Below are 15,782 nucleotides of genomic sequence, written 5' to 3' on the forward strand. Positions count from 1 at the left end.
AAAACGCCCGTGGCTTTCGGCCCTTCCTGACCAGGCCAGGGCCCTTCCTCATGGCTGCCCAAGGCGGCTGGATATATAAGGGAAAGCGGGAAGGCCTAAGGAGCGCCTCAGTAGGGAACGCCGAGGGAGAGCCGTTGCCACGGCAACCCACTCGCTCCTGCTCCCTCCCCCTCTTCCGTTCCAAACGCGTGCGGCTCCGCATGAGCCTTCCGGCGACCCGTAGCCGAGATGCATTATGGGTCTCCACAATATGGCCGCCTCCTTGTGGAGCTGCTGCTGCTGAGTGGAGTTTGGCTCTTCGGGACCTTTCCCCTCCAAGGCTCGCCGCTACACGAAGCGGAACCGCTCTTTGCCCGCCGTGGCGGGGACCGCGATGGGGCGGACAGGACTCCCGGGGCAGAAGCAGCAGCAGCCGCAGCCGGACAGGAAGGCAGCCCCGCCTCGGGGGTAGGGCTGTTCTCCCCTCTCGCCGCAAGGAACCGGACTGAGGCCCCTTCCTCCCTTTCAAGGGAGCCTCTTCCTCCTGGATCCAGAGCCAGGACTGGGGCCGAGCCCAGCAGCCCCTTTTGCCCCAAGCCCTCGGTCCTCCGCATTGGCCCCACATGGCAGCCTTCCCGATTGACTCCATGCACCTCTGCTAAGACCCCCTCAATTCACAGCAAGAAGAGACAGCCTGCCTCGAGAGGGACAGGCTCTCAGCCATAGCCCCCCTTCGGTTGTTGTTACTCGGAAGGAGGCGACTGGTGTGTGGCCTTGCCATCGTTTCGCCCCTTCTCAGCTCCTCTCTTGGACAGTTTCTCAGTGCAGCTCAAGGCCTTACAGCCTTGTCCTGGGCAAGAGGGTCAAACCTCAGCCACTGCTGTGGGACTTTTATACTTTATTCCTGTATCCTTATACTTTGCTCCTTGGCTGGCTGTCTTGAGCGCTCTCTCTGCTAGGTCTGCTGGTTACAAGTCACTTTCTTCTACCTAAAATATTTTGTCACCCCACCTTTTCAGACTTGCTTTTAAAACCCTTTAGCAGACACCCTTCTTTATTATTTATTCTTTTATTAACAAGGACAGCTATCAGCAACGGTTCTCAAGTTTCCTTAAGATCGCAGGGGCAGGGGGGGGGCAACCTACATGCCTATCTGTGTCTTTAAAGCTTCAGCTGGACAGTGATAATCCATTTCCTGACAGACAGTTGTCCCTTGTATAGCAGTTGAATTACTCGCTCAGTTTATCCCTTCCAAACTGGACACTGCCACCCCACTCTCCAAAAGCTGCTGAGAAGGGACCATTGCCACACACTTTAAAAAACAACAGCATTTGCAAATCCACTTTCAAGAAGGCACCTTTTGGCTAAAGCTTCATCTGGAACTGCAGCTCTCTTGCCCTGCTAGTACTTTTTCTCCTCGTACTTTGTTGGACTGGTGGCTTTCGATCTTTGGTTGCCTCGGTTCCTTCTCCCATGGAGTCGGATATGCTGCAGTCGCCCCTTCTGGGGCTTGGGGAGGAAGACGAGTCGGACATGACTGACTGGAATCTGCCTTTGGCCTTCATGAAGAAGCGGCACTGCGAGAAGATTGAAGGCTCCAAGTCACTGGCTCAGAGTTGGCGAATGAAAGACCGGGTAATGGCCTCTTGTAGCGGATTTTGTTCATGAGAAAATGAAATCCTCATGTTGCTGTTTATTCAACTGGGTTCTGCATACTGTCCTTTGCTATAGGCCTTGTGCCTTCGTGGTTAGATTTCCTTAGCCTCTTTCACGCTGAACACTTATTACATGGTTAACACTGCATGCTAAGAAACAAATTATGAATGTAGTTAAAGAAGATTTAAATCATTTGCCTTTTTTTACTCCTTAAAAACATTTAGTTAATTAAAATAGGATCTTAAAATCTACTTGGCAAAGTATCTGGATGGAGAATTGGTAACGTATTTGGATTTTGTGCAGATTTGCTCTGTTGAGAAACTTGGAACTTTGTTTCTTTACCCATTTGTATCATGGAGCATTTCAGTATTTTAATGAAGCTAAAAATGGGAGTTACACTATTTATGAATATTATAAGCAAGGAGATTATAACAAGGAGATATTTTGCTCCTTGCTCAAGTGCTGTGACAAAGTGCTGTAAATGCTGTGGAAATTGTGTAAGTGCTTTTCTGTGGTACATCTTTGCTGTGCAAAGAGGGTTGTAATGTGGAAATGAAATGTGATTTAGAACTGCCAAGGCTTCTTGAATCACATTTTGAGAGCTATCAGAACCGGCCTGTTCCCATGACAGAAAAAGTGGGATTTAATGGGTTTTGGAGCATCCAGGATAAGCCTGTGTTACAAGCTGGATGTATGACTTTCTTGTACAGTAGTTTACATTACAGATGTTGGTTATATAATTGTGTATTATTAATATTAGTTTCATTGTATTTTATTTATAAACATTCATTAGATAGTCATTTTTTAAAAAGAAACTGTTGTGTGTAGTTGTCACACTCAACTTTGCTTTAATGAGACACAAAAGAGCTCAGCCTCTTCTGGATTCACATGCTCTCCCCCCTCCCTCCCCTGCATGGCAATCAGGAGAGTTTTGGAAGGTGTTGTTTTTAAGTAACTGTGATTTATTTGGAACAATGAATTGTGCTCCAAATGTTAACTATGGGGCTAAAAAGACTGCCCCTTTGGAGTAGCCTGCTGCCACCCCTTTCAGCACCGGATTGGGGCCACGGCAACTACATGCCATGACCCCAATCTGACTTTTCCGTGGCGGAAAAAGGAGCCGCAAAAAGTGGCTTCTTTTTGTGCCATGGGAAGGGCGCCTGTGATGCCGCTGTGCCATCTTCTGGTGCTCTTTTTGGCACTGTGTCATCTGGATGCAGCACCGTGATGCCACCTGCTGTGTGGTTGGGTGCACACTGTGACTGCAGTGTCAGGGCAGCTTATTGGGCCCCCGTTCTGCCCTGAAGATGGCATAAAATGCCAGTCTGTACACCCGGTAGGTTTAGGTTCTAAAAAGCTAACTTTAACCAGTATCGCTAGTACTTTGGTGACTTCTTAATGATAAATCTTGTTTGTCTGTGTAAGTTTATGTTTAGTCTATAGGAGACCCCACTGGGGCTAGAAGTATTTATCCAATTTATTTTATATACTGAATTTTAATTTAAAAAATATGGTTAGAATTTACAAAGTGATTTTTAGTAATGTGATTTTTTTTGCAGAAAACTTCTGTAGTTCTGTTTGCAACTCAGAGTCCTTTTTTTGTACTGAGTCTATAGCTTTGATAATGTTTTTGACAATCAGAAACAAAACCAACACTCATTCTTTGGAATAAAACAAAATCCAAAATCCACAAAAGAGTAATGCCTTTATTGTTATCTGATTTTTGGTGTTGAACTGTTGGGGTTTTTGAACCACAGTTGCTATTGGTATTGGAACTTTACAGCTTGGATCATATTACGTTTCGTGTGGAATAAAAATGCTGGGATGTTCTTGTAGATGACATCAGTGTGACCTCATCTTCTGAGTGCAGGGGTTACGGTCAACCCAATTGATATTTAGTGTTTTGTGAGGTTTTTTTGGGCTACGTGGCCGTGTTCTGGAAGAATTTATTCCTGACATTTCTCCTGCAACTTTGGCTGGCGTCTTCAGAGGTTGGTGGGATGGAAGTGATTGGGGTATATATACTGTGTAACCCTTGGTTGGGAGGAAGTGATGTACATGTTAATTTCTGTGTTGGTCTGTTGTTCAATGACAAGGCCTCAGGGTAGGATGATATGTGTGTCTATTTAATTGACATTCCATTGTCTGCAGGGAAATCCCCTGACCTTGGGTGATGTTCATTTGCATGTGTTGAGTCTTGATTTTGGTTGTTTGGTTAATTTCTCTTGTATGTTTCATGTTGCGTTTCAATAATCTGATCCTTTGGGTACCACATTAGTACTGTGAGCCATTAATCTGCCATTAATCTAGTGTAGCATTTCCCTTATTGGTGTATTAGTAGGAGAAGTGCATTGTGGGAGCACATAGGAGACGGCCTTCTCAGCAGTGGCATCCCAGTTATGGAATTCCCTCCCTTCGAGACTCAACTGTCACCAGTGTTAGGATCATTTCAGCACAAATTCAAAACTTGGATTTTTATTAAAGCCTTTGGACCTAACTATCCTGGGTGCACATGTTTTAGGGTTGTATTTAAAATTGTTTTAACCAGTTTTAAATAAGCTGGTTTTAATTGATACATTGTTTAATATATTTTTACTCTTTTAAAACCATTGTTATTATTTATTGTTTTAAATTAATTTTATTGTAAGCTATCCTGAGATCTTTGGCTATAGGATGGGATATAAACATTTTCATAAATAAATAAAGATGGCATTTTTGGATGTTACTGTACATGCTACAAATGCATAGTGTTTAAGAGATGGCATTATCTTTTGTTTTCCTTTGCTTGTGGGTGCTTGGAAATGTTTTTTTCTTCTGATTTTGGGCAGAAATAATTTTATGTCTCCTGCTTAGGTAAAGTAATAAGGGGATTTTCCCCCAGCAATTCTTACACTCATTTCCTTATAATATTGCCGTTCTTAGTGGATAGAAGTCAAAAACTTGTAGGATAAGTTATGGTGATCTCAACGACTTTTGAATCGGGGAGGGGGGGGGGAGCTCCAGCAGGCTGTAGCTGAATACATCTTTCATTTTATACTGTAAATTAGGACTGAGAATAGTACAACTCTTTGCATTCCTTATGTTGGATCTGCTAGCTAGGACTGTAGGAACTTGCAATATTTGGAGGTTTTCTTGGTACACAATACTGGTATAAAGAACTATTGTGGGGTCCTGGAGTGAAGGATCACTGTCTTGCAATGTAATACCAAATGATATGTGATTTAGTTGATACCTGGCTTTCGTTGTTGCTATGTGTCTTCAAGTAATTTCTGACTTATGGCAACCCTAAGGCAATCTATCATGGATTTTCTTGGCACAATTTGTTCAGAGGAGGTTTTCCATTGCCTTTCCTTGAGGCTGAGAGCATGTGACTTGCCCAAGGTCACTCAGTGGGTTTCATGGCCGAGCTGAGAATCAAGCTCTGTTCTCCAGAGTCATAGTCCAACACTCAAAGCACTATGCTACTCTGGCTTTTACCTCTTAAAATAAGTAGCTCTGTATTTCTAATATGGCTTTATGGCTCCTAACCTTGAGATAACATACCTTGAGCTTGGAAGCTAGTTTGCAGTGGTTTAGAGTTTAATTCTATGGACACTTCTAACCTAGATCCTATTGTAACCAAAGGTATTTATCAAGTGATAGGAATACTATAGATTTGATATCATAATAGCTTTGTCCACGCTGCAGAAATAATCCAGTTTGACACAGCTTGAATGGCCATGGGTTAGTTCTATGGAATTCTGGGAAGTGTAGTTGTTGTGGCACCAGAGCAGAGCATTAAACAGTGGCAGTTGAAGTGGTGCCAAACTGGATTATTTCTGCAGTGCGGATGCTTTCTTAAAATATTGCTAGCAAGGTTAACAACATCTTAGACCTGAGAAACAACCTGCAATTTTTTCCAGGGAGGATTTTTCAGTGTGTTTCTGGTTCAAGAAATCTCTACAATATTTAAAAATCCCTCGTTGATAAATCTAAATAATGAAATTAAATATTCACCACTGTCTTTACCCAGAATTCTGTAACTAGAAAATGTATTCCTTGTGGCCTATATCCATGGTATCTGTATGCTATCAGAATGGCACTCCTTTGATCTATTATTTATTTAAAAATTTTTTATCTGACGGAGTAGAAATTACACTATAAATGTGGAATTAAAGCTTATCGTTCTACTAGGATGGACTTCATTAAAATATAAATGTTTCAAATATGTTGGATTTTTACTGACAAGTTGTTACCAAAGTCAGAACATTTAAATTGAGCTGGATTTACTTGTATTGATTTCTCAGACAGATGGGAAGCAAAAATCTGGTTGTAGTCGTCCCCTTTTAACAACCTCCCCTACCCTGTTGCCTTGTAACCTACCAAGTGAGAATTGAAATCTTTCCTTATGGGAATAGGCAGACAGTGCATTCCTGTGGGAACCTAAGAGGTATAGGAAGGGCTTTCTTGTTTTAAAAGACAAACAGAGCCTATCAGTGTTCAGATGACACACTGTTTTCCTGAAAACTAGCACTTAATAAATAGGCTTACTGCTAGTTTCAGTAGCTAAGATGTAGAAAGAAATCTTCACACTTCAGAACATGGCTGATGGAGGTTACCAGGGCTTTCTTCTAATTTACAGTCTGTCATTTTTGCAGACAGGTGGAGGTCTCCCAGAGTTATCTTTGCACTGCGATTTGGAGACATGGAGGATACCAGTATGGTGACTTTAGAGAGGAGGAGGCATGTGTTTCTTATATACCCACCAGTGTCCCCTTCCATTTATGTTACTTTTTCAGTTAATAGACTGGATTATTAATTTCAATGTCAACTTTTCCTTCCTGGTTCCTCCTGTTTTATTCTATTCAGTGTAATTCTGTAGGGGATCATGCTGCTAATAGTAATTTTCTAAGCTCAGGTATATGTGGAAGTCACACAGAAATCTCTTGACCAGGAAAAACAACAGTCCCATGGCTTAAAATGCAAATGTTAATTTATAACTAGAGGTTTTTTTTAAAACACACACACACAGAATTAATGAAGAGACTTAGTTTGAAATCCAGTCTGAGAAAACTTACTTTAATTGTTGTTGACTGGCATAAGTAACACATGATAGCAATGTGATCTAAATAAAACTACTGCTTTCTTTAAGTACAAATATGATTTTGAGGAAGATTGCAGCATGGATGTTAGCTCACTTTTGAAGAAAGATTATCAGAAACATGGTTGCCAGGTAGCTTGGGCAGATGACTTCTTATTTGATACTAACCTTGCTTGTGATCTCACCTTGCATGGTAAAATTTAACTCATTGACCTAAACTAGGTAGTAGTCATCTGTTAGGAATAGTTTTTTGTGATCCTGGTGGTTTTATGTGCAAAAATTGGATACATTTTGGGAGTGGAGACCAAGCCTAAAATCCAATAAATGAAGTCAATAGAAAATACTTCTAAACAGAAAGGGCTTTCCTTCTTCTTCTTCTTCTTTGCATTTCCCTTCTTCTTTTTCTGCTGTAGTAGATAATTGGAAAACTAATAGTGGTAGCTTCGAAATACAGAGTTAAGTAGCCATATGGTAGTGGGCTGCTTCTCATAAGCCTCTTGTGGGAAGAAAATGGTGCAACATCTGTTCATTTGACAACTACCACTTTTTATTTTGGCATTGTATATATTTCCTTAGTTGGGAGACAGAAGGTTAGTGAACCTTCTGAAAGCTATATATGATGCTGCTTTGATTCTTTTCTAGCATGTGGGGTACAGGAAGTGTGCTTGCATTTGGTTAGAGGGATTCTTTAGTTTTCTCCATATATTATATATAGCTTTTATTCATGGGTAACAGTTTTTCTAGCCTATTGTGTACTTACTGTGGCCTTAATTGTTTGTTACTCCAAGCAGAACTCTTTTCTACTGGAAGAGTTCCAAAATATGAATCCATTTTAGTATCTGATTATTTAATCAAGTTATTTTATACCAATTTTATTTTATTTCAGATTTGATCTTTATTGCAAAAGAGTGTTACCCAAGCTGAAGCTTTAGACAGCCAGGAGTAAAGTATAAATATACCACTCTGAACACCAACTCTGTTCTCCTTTATTTTATCCACATCTGTTTTGTCCTTTATAAATAGTGGGGTTTTTTGTTAAAGGAAACTTCATCTCATAGCTTCTTCTTTAGGAGCCCCCTCCCACCCCGTAGATGCTATTTGGTAGATGTTCCTCATGAAAGCATAATTTTCTAGGTCATATTTTCTCTTTTCCATGAAAGCTAGGATTTATTTAGCATTAAAACTATATGCTTGGGTATACCAAGTTGAAGCTAGTTACTCTTACTCTGTTTCTTCATAGCAGTTTTGTTCTCCAGTGAACTCGTATTCTGTGAAAGGCCTGGAGCAATTATACGAGTTTATGGGAAGCTATAGTTGGAATGCTGTTGGTTTACTATACTACTGTGGCATTCTGTTATGGTACTGGTTTTACTTTTTCTTCATGCTCATACAGAGAGGTGGTGGCAGTAGTGGCCCTGGGAGATATTGGTTAGCAGCTCCGAGCAGCCTGTTTCCAAATGTTTAGTTTTGGATTTGGGGGCTCCTCAGAACTGAAGATTGACTGGGAAAAATGGATTAGATGGTAACCTGTCTTGTGAAATAATTACTATGTGATTCTTCCAGGAGCACCCTTAACTCTGAGGAAACTGCTCCTCAAATCTGGCGTTTGGACATAGATTGCTTGGAGCTGGCCACAGCTTCCTTCTTTGACTGCCGCTGCCCTTGTTGTTATTTTCCCTTGTTGCCTGATGGCCTTTTGCAAATTTGCCTCCTTGGTGTAACTGAAATCCAATAAGGTCTTCCTCCGCTGCTTGCAAATATTTTATTAGAATCTTTTGTGGAAGCATTTGTCTTTTTCAGAAACGCTGGAATTTACTTTGTGTTGCTGATATTGGTTGTGATGTAACAGTGCAATCAAACACTCCTGAAAAGAAAAGATTGGAAAATGGCAGATTGAGAAAGTGGTATCATTGTTACTTTACGAAATACATCTACTTGTAATCTCAAGTGCTTCCTCTCTCCCCTCCACTGGTTGTGCTGAAACTGCTCATGTATATTTTCTCACAGTCCTGGTGCTTTGAATTCCAGGCTTCCTCCCTGCCAGATATTTGCAGTCATCTTGAGTTACTGCAGAACATCCTGTTTCAGTGATGACAATAAAAGTTGCTGAGTGGCTTTAAAGTATTTTTAGTAGTTTTGTGATCTTTCAGGAATGTGTGAACAAGGACTTGTGCTGGAAGACACTAACAAGATCTTTTATTTCCTTCTCTGTGAATGTATTTCTGCTAGCATAATGGTTTGTTGGTCAGTAATGACTCTTTGCCGTGACATACATGAAGGCTTCATTAAAGGTGGGGAGCAAGATGCAGACTCTGTTGTGCATTCATGAGATTTTGAAGTGAACCTTTCAAGGTCAGATTGGAGAAATACATTTTACCACCGGGGAATGAACAGCTGGAGGCAGGACCTCTGGAGTACTGAACAACTGCCTGTCATTAAGCACTGCTCTTCTCTTTGGAATGTTCTTAATGATTGCCACTGTTTTTATATCCTTCTCAATTTCTTTCTCTTAACAGAAATTGTACTGTTTCCTTGCTGTGCATACCTTAAGTGTTAGCTTGCCCACAGAAATATTTTTGTTTGTAGCTCCTAAACCTGAAGAAGTTAAGCTATTCTTGGACATTGGATGATGATGATGATGATGATGATGATGATGATGATGATGATGATGATGATGGCCTTTCAATAAGCATGGTTAAAAAATCTTACTGAATTGTAAAAGTACCAAACATGAAGGACAGGCAGACTTCAGGTTTGTTATACATATGTTGTTGGTTTTACTAGAACCCTAAGGTGCACCAGATACAGCCAGGTACAAAAGACATAACGCTTAAGAATTCAGGAACAAAGCACAACTGAATACATTTGGAGGCCAAGAATTTGTTTTTAGTACCATACAATCACAGAGTTCAAAGAGACCTCAAAGGCCAGCCCCCTGCCATGCAGGAACATACAATTAAAGCACTCCCACAATCCAGCCTCTTTTTAAAAACCTCCAAAGAAGGAGACTCCACCACATTCTGAGGGAGTGTATTCTACTGTTTAACAGTTTTTACTGTCAGGAAGTTCCTCCTAAATGTTGAGATGGAATATCTTTTCCTGTAGTTTGCATCAATTACATCCTTGTCTCTGGAGCAGCAGAAAACAAATTTGCTCCATCCTCAGTATGAATCACTTCAAATATTTAAATAGGGCTATTATATCACCTCTTAACTTTCTCTTCTCCAGGCTAAACATACCCAGCTCCCTAAGTCATTCCTCATAGGGCATGGTTTCCAGACCTTTCACCATTTTGGTTGTCCTTCTCTAGATATGCTGCAGCTTGTCCGCAACCTTTGTTAATTGTGGTGCCCAGAACTGGACACAGTATTCCATGTGAGGCCTGACCAAAGCAAAATAGAGTAGCAGTATTACTGTAATGGTTCAAGTGGTTAAGATCCTGACTCTGTTGATTGCAAGATTGGCAGGTTGGTAGTTCGATGCCCGGGTACCACATGACATCTACACCTGCTGTGTCTAACTGAGCTGAATTATAGCAAACATTTTCACAGTAGTTGAGTCTGCCCCTTTACAGTTTGGGTGGTCAATGTGGCTTTTGCTGTAAACGTTTTACTGGAGGTTTTTTTTTTTTGCACCCACTTGACTTCTGCTGCTAATTTTGCTGCCCTGGTGATGGTGATACAGGACAAAAAGAGACATGTTTTCTTTTAAATCAAGGCACGTACTCCTTATTTGCTGTATCTCCAAGTGGAATTTTAATTTTTGATGCTTCCCAGAAATGTGATTCTATTTGTAAGTAAGGTATGTGAGGAATACACACCTTCTTTTAAAATTCCCAAATTCTTTTAAAATTCCCAGTAATTCCCAAACTCTGGCCTTCCAGTGTTCTGGACTTTGGCTCCCAGAATCCCAGACCACTGGCCAAGGTGATTGAAGCTTCTGGGAGCTGAAGTCCAAAGCAACTGAAGGACCAGAGTTTGAGAATAATTGTTTTAAAGGAAAACTGCATTTTCTTTTTTGCTGCTGCTGCTGCTGTGTGTGTATGCATGCATGTATGCATGTATATGTATGTACGGGTAGTGGTTTGTGGACGTTGCCAGCCACTGCTTCATAGTTTCAAGAATGGGGAGACTGGTGCAAGAACCAACAAATAGAAAACATATAAACAAGTAAGCATAACTTAAATACTGATTGTTGTTCCTATTGATTGCTGCTGTAATACAGGCCCAAATAAGTTTTTATTAGTTTCTGTTTTTTATTAGGGGCAATAAATTCATTTCTTTATGTACTTGATCTTCCCTAGGTATTTTGCTAAACTACTTAAATTTACTAAATTAAGTCAAGGGGCCTAGAAGGCTGCTGTACTTTGATTCGATGGTGGAATTTCATGGGAGATGGTATGTGCTCAATATGGATGTTTAAAAACAAATGCAGGTAGTCTAAAGGAGCAGATCTGGGAATCTAGTGCACATTGTCACCATAGTCATGGTGAGCACTGACCTTTCAGGATGCATATGGTTCTGGACTACCTGCAGGGGCAGGTGAATTATTAATATTTTTCATGCTTTTGTTAACATTTAATGCTTTAAAAGCTTTATCAGTGCTGAAATATTTTGACCTGTTTTTGTTTAATGTTATCTAAGCTCTTTGTGGATTTTTTCTCTAGTCGATTGGGAGAGCTTCTGAAGAAGTGTTGGGTGTGGGGAGACCACTTATGTGAACAAGTTTATTAAATGGATGAACTCCTGATGTGATCTCATATGAGATAATCTGGACTAGCATACAGATCTTTTGGAACAGGGTCAAAAATCAAGACAAGCTGTATGATTGCCTGCTGGAATAGCCACTAAGGCGCGAGTGAAGCATAGAAAATGTGAGGTATTGTTCTTTTGTTGCAGATGTGTGTGTTAGCTTATTTATTTTGGTCAGTTGCATTAGGATAAAATAATTGAGACAGCAGTCATACAGGAATCATTCCTGGTGTAAAAGAGCCCATTACATTATTGTAATGAAGAATTCTACAAAATATATACATTGTACTCTAGTAAACAGTACCTTCTGAAATATTAATCATTTGGTAAGGATTACTGAAACAAAGGAGAGCCAGGGTGGTGTAGTGGTTTAAGCATTGGACTATGATGGTGGAGACCAGGTTTTGAACACCTGCTGGTAGCACACTGGGTGACCTTGGGTGAGTCATACTGTCTTAGCCTCAGATGTAGACAAAGGCAAACCCCCTCTGAAAATCTTTGCAAGAAAACCTCATGATAAGGTCGCTGTAGGATTGCCATAAATTGGGAACAACTTGAAGGCACACAACAACCACATTTTATCCTGCTGGTCTAATTTTATTGAGAAAAGACAGCATTCTGTTGTAAACAATCCAGTCAATGATAAATTTTGCAGAATTGATTATACTGCTGTGAAATATTGCCAGCAAAGGAATAATTAGGTAATCAACAAAGTGATATATTAAATGAATGATTAGATGGCTAGATCCTTTACCTGTCAATATATATAATAGCTATTTCCATTTGATCCTGCGATCTGGTATTTTTGGCTTGGTAGACTTCTAGTAGAAGTCTAGACTGTGTTGAAGCACTGCTCCCTGTAAAGGCAGAGCTTTACTATACATCTCTTCAATTCTTTTTCCTCATCCTCTTCACTGTAGAGTCTTTAGGCTTATGCAGTACTGCTGTAGAAGGGAGCTGTTAGAGGTAATGTTGATCCATGGGTCAGTAGAAACTATTCTATCATCTACCATTTGCTCAGTTGCAGTGGAAGCATGACAACTCTGTGTGGTGGATTGGTTGGATGGATTGTCCCAGAGTTGCTACTTGGTATAATTTAGCTTATGAATTCTTGTGATCTCTGTTGCAGATAATCTTTTAAGTGATCGTGTGTCAGAGAAGCTGTATTAAATAATATAAAAATTGTCAAGTCAAAATTATCCATCAGACCATGGGCAGAATGGACAATCTAAAATGGTTCATTAGGTCTGCTTTTCTTTGGGCATTATTTATAAACTGCCTGTCAGAGCGTGCATCTTTAGTTTTGGGTGGATGTGTTTCAAAATAAACTAGCATCATCATTTGGTATATCTCATACTTGTTATTCTATATTACAGGTTTTAGAAAGCTTGGTTATAGTCTTTTTGGCCTTCCTAACCTGGACAGTAACTCCTTCCAAGCATAGTAAAATAATTACAGTATAAGCTCAGATACATTTTAAGTACCATGTGATAAGAACTCCTGTAAATATAATGTTAATAAATGAGATTTGAAAGCTGTTCTAGCAAGCAGTGACTAATACAAGCAAGAGCTTTTATGAGTGGGTATCCACTGTTCTGTTGCACATGTAGGGAATGTTAGGCAAACATCACCACCCCCTTTCTTTCCCCTGGAAACTTTTTTGTTTTTCTTTGAGATTTATTTTCTGTTCCCTTGTCTTTCTGGGCTAATTAGTCGATTAGTATAATCACTTTTTAAAAAACGTATCACATCATTAATATGTAGTATTTTAAAAACCCACATGCAAAAACAAGAGCTTTGCTAAAAGGAAGGGAGCATGAACTACAGAGAGCAATATGTGAAAAGGAACCAGAAAAAACAAGATGGAATTTGAGAAGCAGATGGCTAGAGAGAAATTAAAAACAAATTTTTAAAGTAGCAAGGAAGTCTGTTTGCTTGATCACCAAGACCTAAAGAGAAGGATTAGAGAAGAATGGATGAAATTCAGAGTGTCTTAGAAATGAAGAATAATAATGTCTTGCTTACCGCAGAGGATTTAGGAGAGTTATTTAGTCTTTCTTGCTGACAAAAGCATGGTAACTCTGAGGCTGATATAAGTCTTAAGAGCTATATGCTTCAGTTATCTTTGTCTTTGATAGACCCTTTGTGTTTAAAAAATGGACGAGAATAAATCAGTGGAATTGCTCATAAAATGTAATTCTATTTTGTAGAAGATCTTTGACTTTCTTATTTTAAGCAGTGTCTCACAGTTTGGAGTTTCATTCTTTGAGCATACTAATATTGAATAGCAGTGCTCAACACATAGGTGCAGCCAGCATGAAAAAAGACTGAAAGGTCAACTAGCTCATTGGTTGTACTGAAAGACAGATTGAGTTCCCTGTTGGCCAAGGTAACATCTCACTTTACCTGGATCATTATATCCTAGGAAACTTAGGCATATGAGCTAAATCATTGGTGGCCAAGTATGCTACAAATAAATTCAAAAGAATGAGATAGTGATAGTTTAATGCACGCTGCAGTGTGTATGCAATGCTCTAGGCACTTGTAGTGCTATTTCCTGTAACCCTCTGAAACACAGAGCTGTAGCAAAGCTCTATAGAGACAGTAAAGGTGTATCTTTGTATGGCCTGTGAAAGCAGCCCCTCTTGATGACTGCTGTCTGTGCTGCAGACCAGTCATGGGCTTTTGTTTTAAATATGAAAAATTTTGCCTGGGATGTTGCTGCCACTTTTTTCTCAGCCTCAATAATTTTTGCTCTTTGTTGTTAAGTGCCCTTGAGTTGATCTTAATTCATGGCAACCTTGCGGACAAGACATCTCCAAGCCCCTACCACTACTCTGCTTAGATCTTGTAGATTCAGGCCCCTGATGTCCCTAATTGAGTCCATCCATCTGGTATGCCATCTTCCTCTCTTTCTATTGCTTTGTACCTTCCTTAGCATTTGTCTTTTTAAACGAGTCTTGCCTTATCATGATGTGGCCAAAGTACAACAGCCTCAATTTGATCATCTTGGCTTCCAGAGGGATTTCAAGTTTTATCTGTTCAAGGACTCAATTGTTGGTCTTTTTGGCTGTCCATGATATCCTTAGCACTTTCCTCCAGTATCACATCTCAAATGAGTTGATTTTCTTTCTATCTGCTTTTTTCATTGCCCAGCTCTCACATCCATACATAGTGATGAGGAACACCATGGCTTGGGTAATTCTAACTTTAGTTCTTGAAACATTATTTTAAAAAAAGGCCTGGAATTGTTGACTGCTGGAATTTTAACCTTGATGTTCCAGAGTCGTCATGAAAAGATGCAATTTTTAATTGTCTCATTTGTTCTCTTACTTTTGTATAATAACAGCTGACAGTAAAATAATATTAAAGCACAGCCTTAATTAAAACATAGCATAAAAACAAATCAAGTAAAACACAGTTAAGACCATAACTACAATAGATATGGCCAAAATCCAATCAGTTAAACATATCTAAAGCACCAGACATCTTATAGGCTTGCCTCAGTAAACATTTGGTTACTTGGCGGTGGAAGGACAATAGAGAGGAAGGCAGGCTGTTTTCCTTCAGATAGGAGTTCTAGAGCCTGTGAGCAGCCCCTGGAAAGGCCCTATCGTGACTCCACACCAAAAGTGCTTCAAAGGATAGGTCTGAGATTGTTACTGAGATCACATACTAGTTTAGAACTAGAACACCTGCCTTAGATTTCAGTAGAAGTGTCATAAAAGAGCATATTGGTGGCATTGGAACACCCCCCCCAAACCTCCAGACGGTCTTAGCTGAGGTTTCATGGGTATGTTAAATAGCATGAGAGACAACATGTAACCAGAGGGAAGTAACTGGTCTTCCAACACCATCTTCTGAAATCACCCACACAGAACAATAAAATTGGAAGAGACCATAATGACCATGCAGTCCAACACCCTACCATGCAAGATTGCACAATCGCTATAAGTAAAATAGTTGTTTCCAAGTCTCAGAGCAAATTCATAAGAATACCATGGCAAATGACATCAAACCCACAAAGATGTCCTGCAGAACTGAGTCTTTCCGGTCCATAACTCTCCTGTCTAGTTGCTATAATAAATCACCTACCAAGACGATTAAAGAATTCTCACATTACTGGGTCAGAAGCATATTTGAAACATCTCTCTAAAATCTAACTCATCTAGAAATCCTGAAGCTAAATATGCTTCTAAAAAAGACGTTTACTTCTAAGTGCTGTCAGTATGTGAGTCACTATAAGTTCAAATGTACTTTCTTATCAGGGCTAATATATCTGGAAAACTGCTTAGAAATCTGAAGGTGGTAGTATA

At 39.9% G+C, this 15,782-nt stretch overlaps 1 protein-coding gene across 3 annotated transcripts in view; it reads left to right on the forward strand.

The window, feature by feature from the left end:
• The first annotated feature begins 291 nt into the window (after positions 1–291).
• RPTOR (regulatory associated protein of MTOR complex 1) overlaps positions 292–15,782 on the forward strand; it is a 539,367-nt gene continuing 523,876 nt past the window's right edge. For all 3 annotated transcript variants that reach the window (XM_089539327.1, XM_089539336.1, XM_089539347.1), the window contains exon 1: positions 292–1,614. In XM_089539327.1, the coding sequence (XP_089395453.1) occupies positions 1,453–1,614 (162 nt within the window). In that variant the 5' untranslated portion in view covers positions 292–1,452. The remainder of the gene's footprint in view (positions 1,615–15,782) is intronic.

Source organism: Sceloporus occidentalis, unplaced genomic scaffold (genome assembly GCF_023333645.1).
Source record: "Sceloporus occidentalis isolate IW3139 unplaced genomic scaffold, rSceOcc1.0.p SCAF_1, whole genome shotgun sequence".
Taxonomy (NCBI): domain Eukaryota; kingdom Metazoa; phylum Chordata; class Lepidosauria; order Squamata; family Phrynosomatidae; genus Sceloporus; species Sceloporus occidentalis.